General features: G+C 38.9%; 1 protein-coding gene across 1 annotated transcript in view; it reads left to right on the plus strand.

Annotated features, from left to right (window-relative positions):
• LOC126417029 (dynein axonemal heavy chain 1-like) overlaps positions 1–26,968 on the plus strand; it is a gene marked incomplete at its 3' end in the record, with an annotated part of 951,942 nt that overhangs the window by 388,165 nt on the left and 536,809 nt on the right. Inside the window, exons 28-29 of the mRNA XM_050084920.1 lie at positions 10,155–10,265; positions 21,035–21,126. Of these exons, the coding sequence (XP_049940877.1) occupies positions 10,155–10,265; positions 21,035–21,126 (203 nt within the window). The remainder of the gene's footprint in view (positions 1–10,154; positions 10,266–21,034; positions 21,127–26,968) is intronic.

Here is a 26,968-nt window from a genome sequence, read left to right on the forward strand (position 1 = left end):
TAACTGTTTAACTGTTGTGGAACTATTAATATGCAGTGTCATACCTTTCACCAGGCACTGTGGACGTCTTTAATGAGGCAACTTGCCTTTCACTCAGTGACAATGGTGTGTTTATTTGTGTTAAATGGTTGATGCTTGAGTGCTAGGGATGAGTTAACATTAAAATTCAAATTTCTTCCTTAATTTCCCAGTAGCTGTTCAGGGTAAGGTTGCTTAGTTGGAATATTTTTGTGAACTTGCTATTGTGACTGCTTGTTGATTTTAACTTCTTTTTGTTTTTGAATATCCTTCTGTAAAGGCATTAAAGTATAGTTGCCTCTGTAAAGTGTCCTAGGTAGGTGAAGTTTGCTCCCTAACTACACAGAGCGAGACAACTTAGAGATAGTGGAAGTGACAGGAAGCTTAATCCATTTATTTGTACATTTGACTTGGATTTGTTACTTGTCAACAAAGTACTGAATCATAGATTCTGTTATGTATTGTGGTATTTATAAAACAGTACCTCAAGATATGTCTTATACATGAATCCAAATGATTTTATTCATATACAAAGGTATATTTATAATGCTCAATAAATTACCTGCTGCCAAACCTGAAAGATGCAGGATGTGATTAACATTATGCCTTTGTTGCTTTTTGTCCTTGTGAAAATAAGCAATCATTCATCCAGAGGTGTATGTTTGAAGACTCACTTTTCAACACAGTTAGGTTCATAAAGCATTTTGCATTTCTCTTGAGAATGCTTCACTTCCATGAAAACTGAACTTGTGTAAAACTTACCTGCTTAGTGACTTCAGTTTGTTACATCTTAGGCTTTACTCTCTATACAGGTGATGACTAATAATACAGGTTTACAATGTATCGCATTGGTTTAGGGGAAACCAAAACAAACAATTTGATATGAGACACTTGGTCTATAAAGCCGGGAAATAAGCTCAGATTGGACAACAAAAGCTACCTAAGTTACAGTGCTTGCAAGTCATATAAAAAGCCATTTGTAAACATTATGCAGAAACTAATTTTGCTCTAAACTTGTACAAGCACAGTAGTCTCATATTAAGAAGGCCAGAGAAACAAAAGGCTTATTTGTTAATTTTATGCTGTTAAAATTCACAAACTTTTAAGTAAAGTATGCACAAAAGTCAATTTTGTAATTTGCAGGTGCAAAAGCAAGTTGTGTGTAATATTCAAGGACAATTTTGGCGAGACAACGAGATAAGCTTCAAACAGTTAAGACCAACTGAGTCAGTGTTGTGTCACAAAATGCAAAGAAATTCTGGTCATGCGTAAAGGCTGCTAGTGGGAACAAAGTTAATGTCCAGTCACTCGCAGATGAGACAGAAACTGAAATTGAGGATAGCACAAACTGAAATGATCAACTCAATTTTGCTAATGTGTCCTTGCAAAGGAGACCCCAAGAGAATTGCCCTGATGTAATCATCGAACCATTGAAAACATGAGTGAAATAAGAGTTAGTTGTGAAATTTTTCACATTGAACAAATCTCCAGTGACCGACTAAATCACTATCAGATTCTATACTAAAATTGCGGCTGAGTTAGCCCATATTTTAATTATAATCCAACAAAGATCCCTCAAACAAAAACCAAGCCCAGTAATTGGAAGAAAGTACAAATCACAATCGTTTGGATGAAGGGTAGTAGAAATGATCCACAAAACTACTGTCCAATATCCTTGACACCTGTGTATCTTGAACGTTTTCCCAGCGTATTGATTGGTCCATTATATTTCGGGCTTGCAGCCGGATCACGTTGACATCTTGGTGCGATATTTCGGCTAACAAACATGCAGCCATCTTCAGGTGAGTACAAGACTGAAGATTACTGGTGCGCGTCGGTCTTTATATACCGAAAATTGGCGCGGCGGTGCCTGCGCAGTGGAGAAGGCTAATACCGTGCCCCCTATTTAATTTGGCGCGCTCTGCAGCAGAAGTGGGCCGCGCATGCATAGTGGTGTACCTACATTTGCGCTATCTGTCGTAAAGTGCCTTCGCGCAGCTGAGGCGCGGTAGTCGAAAGTATAAAATCAATTTTCGTCAGCCGTCACAAAAGATAGATGTCTATCGTTTCTGGATGTCCTTGTCAATCGTAGAACCGATGGATCTTTGGGACACTCCGTCTACCGGAAGCCCACACACACAGATCTATATTTGCAGGTGACAAGCTGCCACCACCCTGCACAAACCATGGGTTTGCTGCATACTCTGGTGCACCTGGCACATGTGGTATCTGATAAGGACAGCCTTCCTAAAGAATTAGAACATTTGCAATCCGTCTTCAGGGAGAATGGATATTCTACACGCCAAATCTGCACAGCTGTAACAGAGAAGAAATGTAAAGAGAAACAAGAAGAAGAAGACAACGAGGTGGTCAGGTCCAGGGCGTTTCTTCCGTATGTGGGCAACCTCTCCTCTAAAATAGGAAGGATTTTAAAGAAGCATTGTGTTAAAGTGATCTTCCGACCACCTACGAAAATATCGGCTTTGCTTGGCTCTGTGAAGGACGATCTGGGTCTGAGGAAGGCGGGTATTTATAAGATCCCCTGTCAATGTGGCAAATCCTACATTGGCCAAACCACTCGCACAGTACGGGAAAGATGCATGGAGCATGAGCGCCACACACGTCTACTACAGCCTAACAAATCAGCCATAGCAGAACACTGTATTTTGATGGGGCACTCCATGGATTATTGTGGAACAAAAATTTTAGTGACAACTAGATCTTTTTGGGAATCCATTATCAAGGAGTCCGTGCAGATACGATTGGCAAAAGATCTTATTAATCGAGACGGCGGCTTTCAGATGGATAAAGCATGGGATCCTGTAATTTCTTTAATCGCTTCACAGAGACATGGGTCTGCATCTAGTGCGACGGCTGACGAAAATTGATTTTATACTTTCGACTACCGCGCCTCAGCTGCGCGAAGGTGCTTTACGACAGATAGCGCAAATGTAGGTACACCACTACGCATGCGCGGCCCACTTCTGCTGCAGAGCACGCCAAATTAGATAGGGGGCGTGGTATTAGCCTTCTCCACTGCGCAGGCGCCGCCGTGCCAATTTTCGGTATATATAGAACGACGAGCACCGGTAATCTTCAATCTCGTACTCACCTGAAGATGGCTGCATGTTTGTTAGCCGAAATATCATGCCAAGATGTCAACATGATCCGGCTGCAAGCCCGAAATATGATGGATCCTTGACACCAATTTCCTGTAGAATCTCAGAGCATATTCTGAGTTCAAATATAATGGAGATATAGCGAACAGAATGACCTCCTTCAAATCGGCAAGCATGTATTCCAAAACCCTTGATCATATGAAACCCAGCTTGCACTTCTCTCACATTATGCATCAAAAGCTTTCAATGAAGGCAGTTAGGTAGATGCAGTATTTCCTTATTTCATTTCCAAAAAGCATTTGTTTGGCTACCATATCTACATTTACCAGAAGTGCGATCATAGGGGTATCAGGTGAAATCTTTGACTGGATTGAGGATTTTTTTGGTAGGGACAATGCAGCAAGTTATTATTTTGGATGGAGAGTCATTGTGGAAAATATTAGTAACCTCAAACTTCTCTCCTATGATGCAATTATATACATACATCAAAAAAAGTTTTGCATCAGCCTGGTTCTCTAAATTCCAGAAGATAGATGTTGACTGTGGATATTGTATCACAGACACAGTCCCTTTGACTGTTCAGAGATGTCACTAAACCCGCCCGAGGTTGTAAACAACCACACATAAGCAGCACCTATTAGACGGAGTGGTTCTGAAGCCGATCAGTTCCAGTCATTCCACTAGGAAGGAGGTACATGGCTCATGTTGTCTGTATTTCGACCATGCCTAGAAGATCAGTACTGCGATTTGACCACGTCTGCACAGTTACTTTGTGCCAGGAAGGGCTCTGTGTCCAGGTGTCTCTGAGTGGACCAAAGCAATGTTGTTTGGACATGGAGGAAATACAGAGACACAGGAACTGTCGATTACATGCCTCGCTCATGCCACCCAAGAGCTAGTACTGCAGTGGTTGACCACTACCTAAAGATTATGGCTCTGAGGAACCCTGACAGCAATGCCACCATGTTGAAAAAGGTTTTCGAGCATACACAATATGTTGTATTACGACTCAGTCTGTGCACAATAGGGTGCACGATGCACAACTTCACTCCCAATGTCCATGGCAAGGTCCATTTTTGTAACCATGACACCATGCAGCGTTGTACAGATGGGCCCAACAACATGCCAAATGGACCACTCAGGATTGGTATCAGATTCTCTTCAACGATGAGTGTCGCATAGTCCTTCAACCAGACAATCGTTGAAGATGTGTTTGGAGACAACCCAGTCAGACTGAATGCCTTAGACACAATGTCCAGTGAGTGCAGCAAGGTGGAGGTTCTCTGCTGTTTTGGGGTAGCATCATGTGGGGCTGATGTACACCGCTGGTGGTCATGGAAAGTGCCGTAACGGCTGTATGATATGTGAATGCCATCCTCCAACCGGTAGTGCAACCATAGTGGCAGCATATTGGCAAGGTATTCGTCTTCATGGATGACAAGTGACCCCATTGTGCACATCTTGTGAATAACTTCCTGCAGAATAATGACTTTGTTCGACTAGAGTGCCCAGTATGTTCTCCAGACATGAACCCTATTGAACATGCCTGGGATAGATTGAAAAGGGCCGTTTATCAGGGTGTATACGACCTGGGACAACCTGGAGATCCGGGGAAAACCTGAGAATTTTTTCATCCGGGCGGCAAGCGGGAAAAACCCGGGAATTTTTTAGAATTCTGGGAATTTTTAAAAAATGGTTCAAATGGCTCTGAGCGCTATGGGACTTAACACCTGAGGTCATCAGTCCCCTAGAACTTAGAACTACTTAAACCTAACTAACCTAAGGACATCACACACATCCATGCCTGAGGCAGGATTCGAACCTGTGACCATAGCAGTTGCGCGGTTCCGGACTGAAGCGCCTAGAACCGCTCTGCCACAGCGGCCGGCAGGAATTTTTCATTGTTTTAGTTTTTAGTTAAATTTTTGTAACTTTGACTGGTATGAACTAATACTCTAACAAAGAATATTACTGTTTCTTGCTACTGCAGAATAATACTGCAGCAATAAAAAACGAACTAGAGGGAAAAAACGAAAATAAAACTTAAGTTACAAATTAAATGCTCCATATACAACAACAAAACACAGTCTCATACAAGCATCCACCAACAGCAAAATGTGTCAAAGGCTTTAGGAAGACTGTGATGTATCTTAAAGTGTAACATCCGTAAAATAGATCAACATTATGTGTGAAGCTTAGCTTCTCTTGCAGCTTATTAATCTTAGAGACCAATGTTGTATGTAAAAAATTTTCTTTTCTTGTAGCAGCACTTTGTTCATCAATTTAAAACATTACCTTTTCCTATTTGTGTGTTCGCGCTACTGAACAGTGATGTTGCTATTGGCCGACTACATCACGTGTCCTATGCTCTGAATGTCCGCTGTCATTGGCTGGCGAGATTGCTTGACATGATCTACGACTGGCTTACAAAAGTGCATCGCAGTCTCGATTTCAATCCTTCGGAAAGTAACATGCGGTGTTTGGTGGAATTCGAATTTATGCTTCTGTAATACGAAAATATGCAGTGTACATGTTGCTGCACATCAGACATCTTTCCAAAACGTGTTTTTCCCCCCGAGTTTAGTTTTCTAAGTGCCGGGAAATTCTACGCCGGTGTATGAAACCACAACCATTGAAAGGATTGATAAGTGTTACCGTTCCGAGGAAAAGTATACTGTTACTTAACATGGAAAAAGTGTATTTTCATCCGGGAGAAAGTGTATTTTTAACCGGGAAATCTGGGAAAAATCCGGGAATTTTTTTTTCCTCATCCACGTATACAACCTGGTTTATGGGCGATGTGACCCACCAACCCCTCTGAGGGATCTACACCGAATTGCCATTGAGAGTGGGACAATCTGGACCAATAGTGCCTTGATAAACTTGTGGATAGTATGCCATGACGAATACAGGCATGCATTAGTGCAAGAGGACATGTTACTGGGTATTAGAGGTACCAGTGTGTAGAGCAATCTGGACCACCACCTCTGAAGTTCTCGCTGTATGTTGGTACAACATGCAATGTGCGGTTTTCATGAGCAATAAAAAGGGTGGTAATGATGGTTATGTTGATCTCTATTCCAGTTTTCTGTACAGTTTCCAGAACTCTTGGAACTGAGGTGATGCAAAAATTTTTTTTGATGTGTGTGTAAGGGAGTACTCTCTGAAAGAAGCTGCATAAACTTTCAGCCAGACATTAAGATTTCAAAGTAGTGCGAAGATTGGGATCTTGATCTTCAGAAATGTAAAAGAGTGCATTTCAAAAATTAAAAAAAAAGTAGTATCCTATGACTATAAGTGAGTCACTGTCACCTCATACAAATATCTGGGTGTAACACTTTGTAGAGAAATGTAATAGAATGATCACATAGGCTCAGTTGTGGGTAAATCAGGTGGCAGACTTCATTTTATTGGTAGAAATGCAGACATTCTACAAAGGAGACTGCTTACAAATCATTTGTGTCACCCTTTATAGAATATTGTTGAATTGTGTGGGACCCATACCAAATAGCACTAACAGGGGTTATTGAACATATAAAGAGAAAGGCAGCACGAATGGTTACAGGTTTGTCTGGCCTGTGGAAGAGTGTCACAGAGATCCTGAAGAAACTAAACTGGCAAACTGTGGAATATAGGTGTAAACTATCCTGAGAAAGCCCACTTACAAATTCTCAAGAACTACTCTTTCTCTCCGCAGGATGACCACAACAGTCATGTAAAGAAGCTTTAATAGCTATATACACATATGTTAAATGCTTTTGTAATGCCAATATAGTCTGATGATGAGGTGTCACTTCAAAACACGTTCCTAAATAAATAACTTAGTTGTCAACATATTTTGTGACTGGTAGCAGTATCTGAGAACCTTTGCATTCTGGCTTTAAATGGTGACTGGAGGTATACTACAACCCACTATATATCACTCCCATAGGGATTGTTAGGAAAAGATTAGTTTAATTATAGCAGACACAGAAGCATTGAAAGAATCATTTTTCCTGTTCTCCATATGTGAATGGAACGGGAAGAAGCCCAATAACCATTAAAGTAGGACGTACTCTTTGCTATCTCCTTCACAGTATTTTGCAGAGTATAGATGTAGATGTGGAAAGTGTGGTAGGGTATTTTTAATCTTGCATGGTGCACAGGCATTGTAGCTTAAATGATTATGTTGGCCAATTTGCATTCATAGATCACAAGTGTCCTATACCAAATTGTCTCTACTTCCCCTATAACACCATGGTACATTGTAAACAGTAATCATTTACACCATGTATAGGAGAAAGTAACAATGTTGTATTGACACTGATAGTTCCTTATTTGGGGTGGACAGATAACTGCTACGTCAACAACTGGTATGATCTTGCCCAAACTCATTTCTCAGGCTTCAAAACCTCAAACTATTTGCATGTTTATAGCAATGGGAGAAAAACTACAGGAGAAACTGAAAGAAGGAGAAATCCAATTTCAGTTATGCAGTACATTGCTTGCCAATCAAACTATACACATACAATCCCATAGAAATGTCTTTTCATTGAAAGTGCTGACTGCGTGACTGGTGAAATAATGAATAAAATGCAGTTTTTTGTTGTTTAAAAGTTTGCGTGTGAGTCAATTGATCTCTCTGGCATGCTACTGAGGCAGTGCATACTACTATGAAATGTTAGAGTGGGTTCATACTTGATATTTTAAACCTGTGTATTTTAATTTCTCATACTTTCTGCTCAGTGTAACTGAATGAAACATGTTAATAGTGGTGTTTCATCTGTCTTGGGTTGGAGAACTTTTAGAAATGTATAAAACAGAACTGAAAACAGCCAGTAAAAAAATACATTCCTTTTACGTTTTCTGTGCTGCACTTTTGAGTTGCTTTTTAAGTAAATTGTATTCTAAGAAGAAGAGTGTGATGATGTGTAGATGTATAGTCACAAGAAATTTAATTAACAAATACAAATATGAACACTTCAAAGAACTGTGACTGACACCCAAACAACAGGGACTGATGCATTGAGAATAGATGCATTGAGAATAGAAAATAGTGCATTGAGAATGGCTAGCTACTAGCTGAAATCTGGATTTGCATAATAAAATCTAAAAAAGGATGACTGATCGCTGCACTCTATAATTTGTAAGCCAAAAAATGATGTAAATTCAGTGTATAATTTTTGTTGTATAGGTGGTGAAATAATATTTTTTTTTACAGAAATGCATTCAGACACCTATGGTGAAGACAGCTTATCAGTATTATTTTGTTGTGAATGTAGGGGACTAGGATAAATCATGGGCACTTTGTATATGTTTCAACTCTTGTTCAGTTATAATATGAGAATCTTGTGCATATGATTTGGCAGGAACATACAAATCATACAGGTAACTGGTATTTGTGCTTGCCACCATAGATGTGGTAAATTTGTCACTGAAGAAAGGAGAAACAGTTCTATTTCTTAATTTTCCATCTACTATTCGACCTATTTCACATTCAGATAGTTTAAAATTTCCTTTCTACCACAAACTTATGAGCCTGAAGTGGAAAATGTGTTGGAAGAGTGGAAGAAGAAGAACCCAGCAAGCCCTCCACAGACCCTGATTTATTGAAGGAGAAGGAAGAACTTCTATGGTGAAGACTACAGCTTGGAAGCTGTATTATGTCACAGTGACAACTGTCTTCCTTCTATTCCTGTTGGCCATGCAATTTTCAAGATGTACTCTTACACCAATATGGCAGTCCTTTTTGATTTGATCAAATATGCTCAACTCAAGGGGAAAATTTGGTGTGAATTAAATGCCAACTCTTTAGAATTTATGTGGAACAGTAGTGATAGGAAATCAAATTATATTTCAGCAGACTGGCATGCAAAAAATTTTAACACTGGTAAGAAAAATGTTGTTGCTGAATGGAGAAGGGCAAGCCTTTAAGTATTTAAAGAGAGACTTTACTTACGTTAATTGATACAGCAGTTGAGGAAGGTATTTTCATTGGGCCACAAATTTTACAATTTGTATAGGTCCTGCATTGTACCAGATTTTGGATGCGAAAGAAAAGCAAACTTGGGAAACGTTCACGAATTTTTAGGCAACCAAAGAGATGAAAACTACAGTCATTTCTTGCTAGTACTTCTGCAAAAGTACCATCGACATGAATGCAACATGTCCTTTAAAATCTATTTTTTACACTCACACAGAGACATTTTCTCTCCTAGTTGTGGAGATGTCAGCATAGAGCATGGAGAAAGGGTGCATAGGGTGTTTTTGTTCCATTGCAGAGGTATCAGGGCCATTTCAATGAAGCATTGCTTGAGGATTACTGATGGTCTTTGTGTAAGGATGCTTTGGAACTCACTCACTAGAGACAAACCAAACGTCAGTGATCTCATAAAGCCACTACATGATTTTCTTCAGGCCCAACCAACTGCCAGGTATTTTGCCATCAATTTAGAACTCTTAGAATGGTACTGCTATTTAAAAAAGTGAAATGGCCTTTCAATTTTGTTGGGATATGTAATTAAAACATATTGTTCCCTCTTAAACCGTCATAATAAAATATCATAGGAACTAGAAATAACAAATATTTTTCTTTTTGACTTTCCATTTTATCAACACAAAAATAACAAGATTATGCTCATAAAGTGAAGGAAACATTAAAAAATTGTGGGGCAATGTAACAAGCACAGGAGAGGGCAAGCTGCTTGGAAAAGTCTGCACCTTTTTGCAGTTGAAAACACAACCCATTCTGAGCAGTTAGTCATGACAGATCAGGTAATTACTTTGTGCTCGACATGCCATGTAGCAAGTTCATCTGCAGCAGCCAACTGGTTTAAACATATATTTACCATTTATTTATGTACTATTTGCTTTAGATATATCCAACTTTTAGAAAATTGTAATAGTTCATAGGTTAAAAGTTTTTGTATTGTTTGTATAAAAATATATGTCAAGCAAGAAATGCAGTATTTTGATGCAGTATTAGATCTCATACTTTCAATACGTGTCTGAGAACATTTTTAATAAACTGTCCTTTAGGAATAGTCTCAGACTTGTTCCCACGAATGGTAGAACAAGCTATTGATTATGGAGAAATGGAAAAGGCCATCTGCAAGTCTTGTCTTGTCCTACAAATGGAAGTTGTTCCAGGTAAGAAAGCAACCAACTGTTATATTTTCTTTTGGTGTAGCATACTTTCTAAAGCCTCCATTTAGTGTCAGTTTTGTGAAAGTGGTGAAAGGAAACCCATGGATGGCTTCATTAAAAAATGATTTGGTAATAAAAATTCTAGACATGCTGTTCGTGAACCCCTTATGTTCTGTTAATGTTCACTTGTTAAAACTACACTTGCATTACTCCACATTAACACAGTTTTAGAAGTTTTGTTATGTACTTATACTCTATATTATTTATTTATTTCTCCATATAAACATCTTTACAGCTTGTGGAATAAATCACTGTTTTATAAATATTGTATGTGAGTAAATGCACAAACATGGATATGTGTGTGTGTGTGTGTGTGTGCACACCCCCTAACACACACACACACACACACACACACACACACACACACACACACACACTCTTACTCTTATGTAAAGTACAGAAAAGTGATACTGTAGTAAATAAACTGTTTTTGGCTTGCAGCAGCAAATTTTAAACTATCGTATTTCAATTCATGTATTTCGCATGTTCTAAAAATAATAATGTATTTCACATGCTCTAAAAGTGCTGCTACTGAGAAGAAATAGTGATCTATTAAGTAAGGCCTTATGTTTGTAGGGATGTGTTGGAATGACAAACAACTGAGGAATTTCGGTAATTCCTCTGTTGTTTGAATCTACATCATAATTCTGCGTTAGGAGACCCAAAATGGTAAAGTATGTTGGAAAATGGATCTCAGCTGGTATCAATAAAGTGTACCTGGTGAACGAATGAAAATCAAACTAGATAAGGCATACTATGCCTGCAGAAAAATGTACATCTCAGTATATGTACCAATGAATACCAAATCAAGACACTATAATACAGTAGTCAGACCATGAGCCCTCTGTGCAGCAGACTACCTACCACTAAGCAAGTAGACCCCAATACGAATCCATAGTTACAAGAAATGAAATTCCTGCGAAAAACCAAGGGTCCTACCATATGGGAGACATGAACTCTACCAACACCAGGAAAAACCTCTTCGATAAAGATGATGAATTGTTTTCAGTTGCCACCTGTACAGAATGGATCCCCATAGATTATCCTACAAGATTTTCAAAGTAGTCAACCAGGGTAAACCCACTGGATCTCTGTGGACCAAAAAATTGGAAAAAGACTTTGCAGAACTTCATATCAGGCATGCCTTAGTAACAACAGTGACAAATATTTTTATATTGAAACCATTGTGATCCAATCTGGAGCATGATGGTCTTGGAAGATCATAAACTTAGCCTCATCACTTGTCAACAGTAATGGTCTTGCAAAGTATTCTGGGGGAGTTGCTTCAAAGTGTAGCATGCTTCCATTTTCCTCTCTTCTTGCTGGTAGAATCAGAACTCCCCAATGCATCAATTTGGCAGCTACCTTTCTTGTTGCCAAAACTCCTGTTAAAATTTTCTGAACCTAGCTCCCTAACAGTCTAGTTAAGGTTGCAGTATGTTCGATGGCTTGTTATTGGTCTTTAAGCTCAAGTCTCCAAATTTTCTTAATATTTTCCTCTGTTCACGCAGTTAGTGCATATTCGAAGTGGTTTGCTGTCAATCAATATGTTATTTTGAAAGGATAAAACTACTCTTATAGTTGAGTTTTCCATTGTGTCTTCTTTGTATGCTATTTTCAATATGACAACAGTTTCTGTGGAGTTGTTATAGCAGAAAGCAAAATTTCAGCCACACTTTGTTCATTTAACCCGCCATCATAAAAAAATGAGGGAGGGGGTGGGGGGGGGGGGACCTGCTATAAGCAGGTCTGAATTTGTAGGAGCTGTGTGTGACATCCCTCATGAGAAAAATGTGTACGGTAATGGTATGTAGAGAGGCACATAATTTTGTATCATGTTTAATGCTCCTTAAACTCTTGTATCAAGTGAGATAACGCAACAAATAAATGGAATGATATACTTGTAATGGCATTTAGAAGCTCTTGGAAAGATGAGTGCAGTGCTATAAAGCTAGTTAATCACAAGATTGAAAGTTTTTTCAGTGAAATCTGAGAAAAGTGCAGAAATTGAAATAATAGGTGTCTGGAGTTGCTTGTTGTGGCATAAACACAGAAATGTGGAGCACTCATTCTGCTTGTTTCAACAAAACCTGTCCACTAAAAAATGAGTATCTCCAAACATCTGATATGGTTTTCTAAGAGACAATAAGGATATAAATCCATTTACAGAAGTCATAACTCACCTGCATCAATGTCGTATAAATTAGGGCCAGGAGGAAAAGTGTTTTATCTTAGTGACAAAGGTGTAGCTTCTAGTTTCTTATAACAACTGAGCCTGGTGTGAGAGCTCCACATGGTGGTGTCTTCAGTGCAATAGCTGAGTCCTTCTGCCTTGGGTTTCAATTGGAGCATTTTTCTTGGATAAATTTTATGGAATTGGTGGTGTATAGCTTTAATGAATATTGTTGTTGTTGTGGTCTTCAGTCCAGAGACTGGTTTGATGCAGCTATCCATGCTACTCTATCCTCTTCAAGCTCCTTCATCTCCCAGTACCTACTGCAACCTACATCCTTCCGAATATGCTTAGTGTATTCATCTCTTGGTTTCCCTCTACGATTTTTACCCTCCACGCTGCCCTCCAATACTAAATTGGTGATCCCTTGATGCCTCAGAATATGTCCTACCAACCCATCCGTTCTTCTAGTCTAGTTGTGGCACAAATTTCTCTTCTCCCCAATTCTATTCAATACCTCCTTATTAGTTATGGAATCTACCCATCTAATCTTCAGCATTCTTCTGTAGCACCACATTTCGAAAGCTTCTATTCTCTTCTTGTCCAAACTATTTATCATCCACGTTTCACTTCCATACATGGCTACACTCCATACAAATACTTTCAGAAACGACTTCCTGACACTTAAATCTATACTCGATGTTAACAAATTTCTCTTCTTCAGAAACACTTTCCTTGCCATTGCCAGCCTACATTTTATATTCTCTCTACTTCGACCATCAGCAGTTATTTTGCTCCAAAATAGCAAAACTCCTTTACTACTTTAAGCATTTCATTTCCTAATTTAATTCCCTCAGCATCACCCAATTTAATTCGACCACATTCCATTATCCTTGTTTTGCTTTTGTTGATGTTCATCTGATATCCTCCTTTCAAGACCCTGTCCATTCCGTTCAGCCGCTCTTCCAGGTCCTGTGCTCTCTCTGACAGAATTACAGCGTCATCAGTGAATTTCAAAGTTTTTATTTCTTCTCAATGGATTTTAATCCCTACTCTGAATTTTTCTTGTGTTTCCTTTACTGTTTGCTCAATATACAGATGGAATAACATCGGGGGTAGGCTACAACCCTGTCTCACTCCCTTCCCAACCGCCGCTTTCCTTTCATGCCCCTCGACTCTTATAACTGGCATCTGGTTTCTGTAAAAATTGTAAATAGCCTTTCGCTCCATGTATTTTACCCCTGCCACCTTTAGCATTTGAAAGAGAGTATTCCAGTCAACATTGACAAAAGCTTTCTCTAAGTCTACAAATGCTAGAAATGTAGGTTTGCCTTTCCTTAATCTATTTTATAAGATAAGTGGTAGGGTCAGTATTGCCTCACGTGTTCCAACATTTCTGTGGAATCCAAACTGATCTTCCCCAAGGTTGGATTCTACCAGTTTTTTCATTCGTCTATAAAGAATTCATGTTAGTATTTTGCAGGCGTGGCTTATTAAACTGATAGTACAGTAATTTTCACATCTGTCAACACCTGGTTTCTTTGGGATTGGAATTATTATATTCTTATTTAAGTCTGAGGGTATTTCGCCTGTCTCATACATCTTGCTCACCAGATGGTAGAGTTTTGTCAGGACTGGCTCTCCCAAGGCTGTCAGTAGTTCTAATGGAATGCTGTCTATTCCGGGGGCCTTGTTTCAACTCAGGTCTTTCAGTGCTCTGTCAAACTCTTCACGCAGTATCATATCTCCCATTTCATCTTCATCTACCTCCTCTTCCATTTCCAAAATATTGTCCTCAAATACATCGCCCTTGTATAGACCCTCTATATACTCCTTCCATCTTTCTGCTTTCCCTTCTTTGCTTAGAACTGGGTTTCCATTTGAGCTCTTGATATTCAAGCAAGTGGTTCTCTTTTCTCCAAAGATCTCTTTAATTTTCCTGTAGGCAGTATATATCTTACCGTTAGTGATACACGCCTCTACATCCTTACATTTGTTCTCTAGCCATCCCTACTTAGCCATTTTTCACTTCCTGTCAATCTCATATTTGAGATGTTTGTATTCCTTTTTGCCTGCTTCATTTACTGCATTTTTCGCCTTTCATCAGTTAAATTCAATATCTCTTCTGTTACCCAAGGATTTCTACTAGCCCTTGTCTTTTTACCTACTTGATACCGTTAGTGATACACGCCTCTACATCCTTACATTTGTTCTCTAGCCATCCCTACTTAGCCATTTTTCACTTCCTGTCAATCTCATATTTGAGATGTTTGTATTCCTTTTTGCCTGCTTCATTTACTGCATTTTTCGCCTTTCATCAGTTAAATTCAATATCTCTTCTGTTACCCAAGGATTTCTACTAGCCCTTGTCTTTTTACCTACTTGATCCTCTGCTGCCTTCACTACTTCATCTCTCAAAACTACCCATTCTTCTTCTACTGTATTTCTTTCCTCCCTTCTTGTCAATCATTCCCTAATGCTCTCCCTGAAGCTCTCTACAACCTCTGGTTCTGTCAGTTTATCCAGATCCCATCTCCTTAAATTCCCACCTTTTTGCAGTTTCTTCAGTTTTAATTTACAGTTCATAACCAATAGATTGTGGTCAGAGTCCACATCTGCCCTGGAAATGTCTTACAATTTAAAACCTGTTTCCTAAATCTCTGTCTTACCATTATATAATCCATCTTACACCTTCCAGTATTTCCTGGCTTCTTCCATGTATAAAACCTTCTTTAATGATTCTTGAACCAAGTGTTAGATATGATTAAGTTATGCTCTGTGCAAAATTCTACCAGGTAGCTCCCTCCTTCATTCCTAACCCCCATTCCATATTCACATACTACTTTTCCTTCTCTTCCTTTTCCTACTATCGAATTCCAGTCACCCATGACTATTAAATTTTCGTCTCCCTTCACTATCTGAATAATTTCTTTTATCTCATCATACATTTCTTCAATTTCTTCGTCATCTGCAGAGCTAGTTGGCATATAAACTTGTACTGCTGTAGTAGGTGTGGGCTTCGTATCTATCTTGGCCACAATAGTGCGTTCAGTATGCTGTTTGTAGTAGCTTACCCGCATTCCTATTTTCCTATTCATTATTAAACCTACTCCTGCATTACCCCTATTTGATTTTGTGTTTATAACCCTGTATTCACCCGACCAGTTGCCTTGTTCCTCCTGCCACCGAACTTGACTAATTCCCAGTATATCTAACTTTAACCTATCCATTTCCTTTTTTAAATTTTCTAACCTACCTGCTAAGTAAAGGGATCTTACATTCCACGCGCTGACCTGTAGAACGCCAGTTTTCTTTCTCCTGATAACAGTGTCCTCCTGAGTATTCCCCGCCCAGAGATCTGAATGGGGGACTATTTTACCTCTGGCATATTTTACCCAAGAGGACGCCATTATCATTTAACTATACGGTAAAGCTGCGTGCCCTTGGGAAAAATTACAGATGTAGTTTCCCCTTGCTTTCAGCCGTTCGCAGTACCAGCACAGCAAGGCCGTTTTTGTTAGTGTTCTTCATTTGAAAATATAAAAATTGAGGAGAAAAGAAATTTGTGGCGTGACATGACTAGAAGAAGGGATGGGTTGATAGGACATGTTCTGACACATCAAGGGATCACCAGTTTAGTATTATAGGGAAATTGAGAGTAAAAATCATAAAGGAAGACTAAGTGAATTGCGAATTGTGTTTTATTCATCTCATGACGTACATTTGCAATCCATTTGGTTTGTGTACAGGAGACATGTCAGAAATTTATAAAACAATTACAATGATTTTTACATTAATAAATAATAGCACTATAATAAATAATAGCACTAAAAGATAACACATTGTACCCAGCTCAAATTTCCAGTTTGTCCTGCATGAATTCATCCACTGAGTAATAACACTTCAGTGTCAGCGCCTCATATAGTTTTCTTTTAAGTGAACCTAAATTCACCTGCATCAACTTGTTCCCTTTTAATTTATTACAAATTTTCTTTCCCATGTATTGAGGTCCGTGGGCATACGGTCTGAGGCAGTGGGTGGGGAGCATGAAGTTTTCTTTGTTTCTGGTATCATGTGAATGGACAAAACCGTTTCCCACAAATAATTCATGTCTGGTGTACAAAAATATAATAATCTCATATATGTATAAGGACGGCAGAGTTAATATTTTAAGTTTTCTAAATAATGGTCGACATGATGCTTTGTGATTTGCAGTGCACATATTTCGTATGATTTTTTTCTGTATTTTTAGTATCCACACTATGTTTGTCGCGTTGTGTCATTTGCCGTTGACAAATTTGCATTGCAAATGCAAAGCTCCTCAGTTTGTTTGCCAGGTATTCAATGTGTGCCTGCCAGCTCAAATTTTTATCTACATTTAAACCTAAGAATTTGACTGAGTCAACTTCTTCCATACCTTGGTTGTTATGTACAATGTTAATCTGCTCACATTTTGACTGTTTGGTTCTGAACTGCATCATGTGAGTCTTAGATATGTTTAGATTCGACCCATTTAGCTGAAACCAAGTTTCTAAGGTACTGAGGGTACTGATGACAAATGTGGGAATTTTTTCCGAGTCCTGATCTTCAACTAAGACAGAAGTATCATCTGCGAACAGAACTGATGGGGAGCTGATATTTAATGGTAAGTCATTTACATAAAAGATAAATAGGATTGGGCCTAATATGGATCCTTGTGGAACAGCCTGAGATATTTTTTACCAGTCAGAAAAATAATATGTGCCATTTGATGAAATGCTAACTCTTTGCTTTATGTTGGATAAGTAGGAGTTAAGCCATTGTAGGGCACTGCTGCTAATGCCATACTTTTCAAGTTTGTAAACAAGCAATGCATGGTTTACGGAATCAAATGCCTTTGTGAGGTCGCAGAAAATTCCTGCCACCTTATTTCTCTTGTCTAATGATGTGCTTATTTTCTCAATGAAACTGCTTACTGCATCAATGGTGTTTTTACCCTGCTGAAAACCAAATTGATTGTTTAGAATAACAGAATATTTTGCAATGAAGTTTTGGATTTGTGCAATAGCAAGTTTTTCAGATATTTTAGATAGGACTGGGAGAACGGAGATAGGACAATAATTTCCCATGATCTCTCTTGATCCCTTCTTGAAGATTGGTTTGACTTCAGCATATTTCAGTACCTCTGGGAAACAGCCCTCTTCAAAACATTGATTTATTACTGAGCTAGTGGGTTTGCAATTCTATTGTGTACCACTTTAATAACTTTGGTGGGTATTCCATCCCAACCTGCAGATTTTTTTTTTCTTAATGTTTGAATAGCATTTTCTACATCCTCTACAGAAACTTTTGAGAATTTTGTAAAGTTTTAATAGTTTTTGCCTGGGCCAAAGGGATTTACTTTGTTGTGATAATCTCTTACATCTACATCAGACTTTGCTACATTTATAATAAATTCATTAAGGTACTCTGGTATTTGAGCTGTATTACAATAGTATTTCCTTCAATGTCAACTTCTGAAATTTCTTGGTTACAGGCTTTAACACCAAACTCAGATTTAATGACAGACCACATAGCCTTTGTCTTATTTTTATGATTTAAAATTAGCCTGTTATTTGCCAGTTGTTTTGCTGCCTTGACAACTCTTTTAAATATGGTTTTATATAGTCTAACATATTTAATGAAATCAATATCTTTATTATATTTTAGTTCTCTGTGCAGTTGCCTTTTCCTTACACTGGAAATTTTTATGCCCTGGGTAATCCACTTAACTGTATTTGTTATTTTACTGCTGCAGAATCTAGATAGAAATGTTTCATCAAAGTCTCCAAGAAAACTGTTTAGGTATTTCTCAAAGTTTTTGTCACTTGAGTTACAATAATCAAAAGGCCATGTTTTTATCTCTTAGCTTCTCACTAAATGTTAGCAAGTTTTATTTGCTAAAATTCATGCTCATATGGGTTCTCACATGTGAAATGTTCCTGTCTGTCTGTCTGTGGCAGCTCAATGAACAATGCACAATGATCTGAAATACCTAGATCTAGACAAAATTTATACACATCTTCATATACATAATTAGTTAGAACTTTGTCAATGCACAGAACACGATGGAGAGGCTTGTGTTCCCGACAGACCCAGCCAGTGGCTGTAAGCTGTCCAAGATGATGATGATGATTGTCAATGCATGTTGCTGATTGACATTGTCTCTGGTGGGTTCAAAGAAATTCAATTTGAAACCATGTTTCTTTACTAAGTCAGTGAAACTTGACGCGTGGCTACTATCACATGTGATATCAATATTAAAATCAGCAGCTATTACAACTTTTTTCTTTTTTTCTCTTCAAAGGTCTTCTAGCATAATTTGAATCTTAGATAAGAATAGTTCTGTTGTTGATGTCCTAGGAATTCTGTATATTGAGATTATTATAACATTTGCTAGTGAGTCCGCAATTTCTACACAACAGCTCTTGAACGTACATTCTTCATTTAAATAATTAAAAAAAAACAGCTTCTGGTCTCATAATTTATATCACTATGTAGAAGTATACATGAGCCTCCACGTGACTTGTTTTTTCTGCAAAAGCTACTTCCTAATCCGAAGTTCCCTATTTCGTTTAGAATTTTAATTGTGTCTTCAGTAAACCAGTGCTCATTTAAACAAACAACTTTAACATTTCCACATTCTGACAGAATGATTTGCAATTCATCTATTTTGGAGCTTTTATTGTTAGAAGCATCAATGTTTAAGCCATTAATATTCCAGTAGATAACATACCTACTTTGACTATCACTTACAGTTAGCACATCTCCTGCCAGATAATGGTTTGGTTCTGTCTTTCTTAATGCTACACAAGTTTTTTCACCCCCATCACTACTTATAAGTTTCCCTTATTTTTTATGAGCTGGCAAGTATCTACGAACATCTTACTGAATATTTTTGAGCCCAACCTATTCAGATGTAGACCATCTTTGACAAGTCACTTTGCACTTAGAAATTTGTTGGGATCCTAGTTTATTGCACTGTTCTTTAATATTGCTGTTTATTCTCACTCACCGATCTTCTGTACACAATGCCACATATTATTATTCTGGAATTCGGGTAGAGTCTTCTGGCCAGTCAGATGAGGTTTCTAGGAGATGAAAACAGTTAGCAGATTCAGGAGGCTGCAGATTGCAGTAGATACTCGGAGATGAAGAGGCTTGCACAGGATAGAGTAACATGGAAAACTACATCAAACCAGTCTTTGGACTGAAGACCACAACACCAACATGCATAAAATGCATGCATTTATAATGGAGAAAATCAGAGATTACCATCATCTCTCTCACATCTACAGTCATCAAGAAGTTGTATATCATTTCTGTTCCCAATTTCATTCTTAATAATGCTCCAAGTCACCTTTGTTTTTTTTAATACTTGATTAGAAGTAGTCCTCTGAGTTAGATAAAGATCTCTGTTCATCACAGATATGCCATATGTCTGTCATACTTTCTCGTGGCTTCCAATGTAGTTGTTCATGACCAGTTGCAAAGAAAACTGGATTCTTAGTGCTGTAAGAATATTTTTAGGAAAGAATTAAATTTTAAACTGCTGTGTGTCCATTGTAAACTCTGTATCTTAGTAAGCATTATTCTTTAAAAGGTGTTGTTGACCCACCTGCAGCAGGAATGAAGTTGGTCATATGACTAGGTACAGCAACATTTGTGTTCAAAGTATTTTGCATTGTTACCCTGTAGCATAGACGGCCATAATAGCATGCTGTTAACATCAATAGATTTATTGATGATGAGATGGAGGAAGAAGAAAATATTGATTTAAAAGGTGATGGAATGTACAATTACTACATTACATGTTGACTAAGTTGATTGTGGGCAAATTTTGGAAGGGGGAAACTATGCGAAGCAGAACAAAAGAGTCAAAGTGCACACAAAAAATGCCCCATTGTTAATGTGGATAAAAGTATTATTAAGCAGCAATTTCACTAATGAAGTATAGTCTGTATCAAGAAATGGAGTACTCCGAAAATTTTGAACTGTCTCTCCTAAAGAACTGGACTGGAAGGCTAGCAAGAAAACACTGGGAAAAATGTTGTGCCTATGATATTTGCATTTAAAAGGTGACAGAATAAAAGAGTCACCATGTGTGAGTTAGTTGACAGTTTCAAAAAAGGCATACTGCTTTTCTTTTTACAAAAATGACACATCAGAATTAAAACAGTCATTAGTGTACTCAGATGAAGTGTATGCTCATACTCACTACACTATGAGTAAAAGTCACATATTTGTGTTCTTTCTGGATCCTTGATTTCTATAGGAACATATGGATGAAACTACTTGTACACTATGTCTCTGAAGGCAGTGTTTTTCACCTCTCATACTTTCACTTCTCTTTTTCTTTCTTCATTTTATAGCTGAAGTTTTGTCACTGTAAACTTCACAATTTCTCGTACTAGGTCTTGCTCTGCTATAAATATGATAGGGAAGACTAAGAATACAGTGACATTGAAAAATGTCAGAGACAATTGAAAATTAATTACGTGTTCTTTCACTTCTGTTACAGAATTTGTGAAAAAATGTATACAGTTGTATGAGACAACTGTTGTGCGTCATGGACTGATGCTGGTTGGCCCTGCTGGTGGTGGAAAGACAAAGGTAATAAATGTTACTACATCTAAAAGTGAATAAAGATTAAGCAACACAGCTTTCATGGTATGCACTCTAAAGTTTTTTTAGATGTACTTACATTACTAACTGATATAGGTACATTTGATCCACACGAGATGAAACGCCAGAGATGGCTAAACTGATGTGATTCATTTCTTAAACAAATAAGGCTTCACCAAAATCTCATGTTTCACTTTTTCACTGCAGCATTAGATTGAAGAGTTCATAGCAAAAAGAACATGTTATTCTTAATGAACAGAAATCGTCAAATGTTATGTATCTTCAGGTGTACGCCAATGAAGTGTTATAGGACCATTTCTGTCCATAGTATATGTAAATGACTGAAAGGATAATGTCAAAATCTTCATAGAGCTGTTTATGGATGATATTGTATGCAGAGGAGTCATAACACTAGAAAATTGGTTGCAGAATGCAAGAAAACAGCAGAGAATCAGTACTTGGTGCAGGTATTTACAACTGACCCCCAAATTAAAGAAATGTAATTTAGTGTGGTGGAAAGACCCATTTTTGTGTGTTTTCACAACTGCCAAACAATATATAGAAATAATAAAATTGATTAAATATCTGAGCGTATGCATTCAGAGTAATTTAAAGTGGAACCTCGTGTTGCTCGTGAAGATTTGTTGATTTGGGGGGAGAGGGCCAAACAGTGAGGCCATTGGTCGCACCAAATTAGGGGAGGATGTGGAAGGAAGTTGGCCACATCCTTTCAAAGGAGCTATCATGACATTTGACTGAAGTGATTTAGGGAAGTCACAGAAAACCTAAATCAGTAAGGCCAGACACCTGTTTGAACCGTCATCCTCCCGAGTATGAGTCCAATGTGCTAAACTCTCTGTGTCACCTTGCTCGGTAGCTCATGAAGGAAAGACAATGTTGTTACCACCAGTATCTGTAACACAAGTGACAGTGTCTAGTCACATTATTTCCGTAAGACACTAAAGTTTTATTGAGATAAGTTAATTCAGATCTGTGTAATAACAGCCTGAAACTCGTGGGCTTTTCAGAATAGGTTCCAGTGTGCATGCATACATATTGCTTGGTAGAATATTTTGTGTTGTCTTGTTTGAGGCGTATGCAGCCTGAAGGTTGCTCTAGCTGAACAACTGGATGCCAGTGGAAGATAAATAATACCGATTAATCTGACACTGAAGGATTATGTTTAGCAGGAAACTCTTTATTCAATGAGAGTAGGAGGCTAATTGAATTGTAAACTAGAGTGACAGTAGAGAATGCATGGAGAAGGTAGAAGCACGTGTGTGTGTGTGTGTGTGTGTGTGTGTGTGTGTGTGTGTGTGTGTGTGTGTGTGTGGTGGGGGGGGGGGGGGGGGGTGTAGTGGTCCTGGCTGACGGGCTCAGAACTCTTTTGACAGCCACAATTCACTTATTACTCATGAAACACAGCACATATAGCAGCCAGTTTGGAACTACTTTGACAGTGTCAGTATCGAGAAGCCAGGCAGGGAAGTGGACACAGCATCCAGAGCGAGTCATCCGAATCAGTGGATGTTCTGCAGGCAGCTGCTGCAGTTGGTGGTGCTTGTGGTTGGGCATCTTGTTCAGACAGGTGCCAATGTCTCCATTGTGAAGTACATGGTGATGCCCTTGAAAAGTGTACAGAGGGTTGACTCTGTTCGAAGAAAGTCATTGACCTGCTATTCACCAATATGTCCATTGTCTGCATACTTCTCCATGACACATGGTACAGGCGAGTATACCGAGATTGTAAGATTTGTCTTACGCCGTCAGTGTGGAGCATGCCATTAGACTAGTGATCCAGGTCCTGATGCACGTAACAAAGTGGTGTGCTTTGATGTGATGCCTTTGGAGGATGTGTCTGTGTGACATGGTTCCACAGATCCAGCTGGTCTTGCGAGGATGTTTACAGCGTATCAGCATTGACGAATTTCCCAGGCAGATGCAGTGTCTCTCTGTAGACCAACTCCATGGCTGAAGAATAGATCTCAGGTTGATAAGTTGTTCATAGGCCAAGTATAACCTTTGGAAGAGCCAAAGTTCATGTGTTTACATAGCAATGAGCACTGTCGTCAAGGAATGGTACCAGCATTCAACCATGCAATTGCTAGTGGGATGGTAATTGGTGGTCTTGTGATGGACATACATCTACATCTACATCTACATCTACAGCTACATCTACATGGTTACTCTGCAATTCACACTTAAGTGCCTGGCAGAGGGTTCATCGAAACATTTTCATACTACTACTCTACCATTCCACTGTTGAAAGGCGCATGGGATAATGGAACACCTAAATCTTTCCATTCAAACTGTGATTTCTCTTATTTTATTATGATGATCATTTATCCCTATTTAGGTGGGTGTCAACAAAATATTTTCGCATCTGGAAGAGAAAGTTGGTGATTGAAATTTCGTAAATAGATGTTGCCGCAAAGAAAACCACCTTTGTTTCACTTACTGCCACCGCAACTCACATTTCATATCAGTGACACTCTTACCCCTATTGCGCGATAATGCGAAACGCGCTTGCCCCTCTTGGCATCCTTTTGATGTCCTCTGTCAATCCTACCTGGTAAGGATCCCACACCATGCAGCAATATTCCAACAGAGAGCGGACAAGTGTAGTGTAGGCTGTCTCTTTAGTTGGTTTCTCGCATCTTCTAAGTTTTCTGCCAACAAAGCGTAGTCTTTGTTTTGCCTTCCCCACAATATTATCTATGTGGTCTTTCCAATTTAAGTTGCTTGTAATTGTAATTCCTAGGTATTTAGTTGAATTGACAGCCCTTAGATTTGTGCGGTTTATCGTATACCCAAAATTTATCGGATTTCTTGTAGTACCCATGTGGATGATCCCACACTTTTCTTAATTTTAGTGCCAATTGCCACTTTTCACACCATACAGAAATTCTCTCTAGATCATTTTGTGATTGGAATTGATCGTCTGATGATTTAAATTACAGCCTGAAAACTTGACAAACTGTGCAAATAGGTCCAAATCAAACTTATTTCCCAGTCGATAGTGAAGTGCTGGGCGTCCAAATCTCGCTAATCGTGCTGACACAAAGGTAAAGGCTTAGCATTTCAGTGGTAATATCAGTTGGCACTGCCTGTGTCCAGCCAGTGAAAAGATCAATTATTATGGAAAGGTAGCATCAACTGTTTGATGAGCAAGTGGTCCTGCAACATCTAGATATATGTGGATAAAACATACAGTTGTGTCTGGAAAGTCATCAGTAGGGGTATTTATATGGTGAGACACTTTACACCTGCCGGCCGGTGTGGCCGTGCGGTTAAAGGCGCTTCAGTCTGGAACCGCGTGACCGCTACGGTCGCAGGTTCGAATCCTGCCTCGGGCATGGATGTGTGTGATGTCCTTAGGTTAGTTAGGTTTAATTAGTTCTAAGTTCTAGGCGACTGATGACTTCAGAAGTTAAGTCGCATAGTGCTCAGAGCCATTTGAACCATTTGAACACTTTACACCTTTGGCATTGAAAACATGTTCTTGTCCATTCTCGACAGTCCTTTTCCATGCCTGGCTACTCGAAATGTTTGGGAGACCAATAGAAAAGTGGGATGTACCTCTGGATGGTGTAAGTTATGTGTGCTATCTAAAGTTTTTGTTCCTAATGCTGGTGGATGAAAGGGTTGAGGTTGGCCGCAAGAGACGTCACAGTAGAGCTTGACATCTGCTCCCAGACCGTCGGTGAGCTGCAATTGTAATGCCGATGCCTCATTGTTGACAAACTTTTGGAGTTCTTTATCTTCTTGCTGCACTCAATTCAGTGCAGAATAGTTGATAGGACTCATCACACTTCTGATGCATGAAAAACAGTCAGCCACAATGTTACAGTTGTCAGTGGCTCTCCTCAATACAAAAAGGTTGTGGTCTGTGAATATTGTGAACACTAGCACTGGAGCTTGAGGACACAAGCATTTCACTGCTTCAGAAGCTTGCTGTCGTAGGCACTCCACTTGCTCAGAGATGGTGCAGTTTTCATGAAATTTTACCAGTGACTGCCATGAACCACCTGACCACTGCTGTAGCACCTTGCTGACAGCCATCTGGCTTGCATCCACTACCTATGCAAGAGATGCATCGAGCTTAGAATGATTTAGTGGTATGTCAGCCATGCTCCGCACACATAGCCTCAGTCCACTGTGCTGCAGAGTGGCCCCTTGCCTTAGGACCAGACAGCACCGCATTCAGTGGTTCTTGCAATTCTGCTGCATGAGGCAGGTGGTGGTAATAACTATTTAAAATAACAAAGAAGCAATGCAATTCCGTGATTGGTTGGCTTAGGTAACTATAAAATCCCACCAATCTTGTTTGTCAGAAGATAGGGAGCTTGCAGCAGAGATACTATGTCCAAAGATGATCACTTCAGATTGTTCAAAAATACTCTTGGCAACATTCAACTCGACTCTATAATTCTCCAAATGCTTGAACACCTCTTGTAGATTTTATTGGTGTTGTTCCCCAGTCTCCGAGAACATGAGCTTATCATCCAGTTACACAAAATCGAAAAGGAGGCCTTGAAGGACAGAGTCAATGTGAATCTTTGCCACATCTGGGCTATGTTTTGCTATGTGAAGGTCATACATGTGATCTCAAACAGGCTGAGTGGTGTTATCGTTGTGGTCTTTGGAATTTTCTCTTTAGCCACAAGTTTCTGAGTGTAGGCCTTACGACAGTCGAGACACTGAATATTACCACTCCTTGTAATGTGTAGATGTAATCTTTTAGTAATGACCCAGAATATCGATCAGCCACTGTTCTCATATTCAGTGCATGATAATTTCTGCAAAGGCACCGGGACTCACCTTTTTTTGGCACCAAATGTTAGGCAGAGTACCACAGACTGTTCAACAGTCTAATAATGCCCGCTTGCATTCAGCTTTCATGATTGCAAGAAGTCTAGTGCTAAACGCCCAGGTTGACACAACACTGGTGGTCAATCGGTTGTCTTGATGTGAGCACCATATTGTACTGAAACTGTTTAGTTGCTTTTGCTGGCCTGGTCAAATTTGGGAACTGCTTTAACAGCAAAGTGTATTCATCCTCAGTGCCTGGACAAGCTTTGCAGTGTGGTTGGTTGATCTGTGATGAAAACCGGTGACAGTTAAACCAGTAATGCTGTCCACCAATCAAGCGTTCGACATGTCTTAATGTGCAAGTAGATGTGCACCAATAATCGCTTCTGTGATCTCTGCAACAGTGAAATTCCATGTGAACAGATGATGTAGACCTAAATTTAGCTCTGTTCGCTGGGTTACATAGGTTGCAATAGTCGAATTATTGGCAGATGTTAGAAGGGAGTTGAAATATGCTCACTATTTTTTATATACTGTATTTAGCAAATTTCGTGACAGTACCTTTTCCGTGAAATGTTTACAAGACGATATTTGCCGTTTTGTGTTGGCTTCAGTCGTCTAGTGAAAGTATGATTCCACAATGCAGTTTCGTTGGCTACAGAAATGACCTGGTTCAATGCGTTTGCCTTATTTTTGGTGCTTCAAATACCATTTCTTCGAATGTTGTTCCTTCTTGATGTTTATATAAAAAAAGTAGTAACATAATTCATTTTTCCTGTTCACTAGCAAATATTTATAATGGCGACCTGCACATTGTTCCACTGTCACACACACCGAGAGTTCACTGCCAACTGACTACAGTCAAAGACGACTCCAGCATCAAAGACATTTCACACAACACACAAGCTTCCACTTGTAACCAGTCTCTTTGATATTCTTCGTCACATCTACTAATATTAATCAATATGCTGTCACTCTCAAAAATATAAGTAAATTAGCATAAAATAAGGCAAATTAC

The sequence above is a fragment of the Schistocerca serialis genome, chromosome 8 (genome assembly GCF_023864345.2).
Source record: "Schistocerca serialis cubense isolate TAMUIC-IGC-003099 chromosome 8, iqSchSeri2.2, whole genome shotgun sequence".
Lineage (NCBI taxonomy): Eukaryota > Metazoa > Arthropoda > Insecta > Orthoptera > Acrididae > Schistocerca > Schistocerca serialis.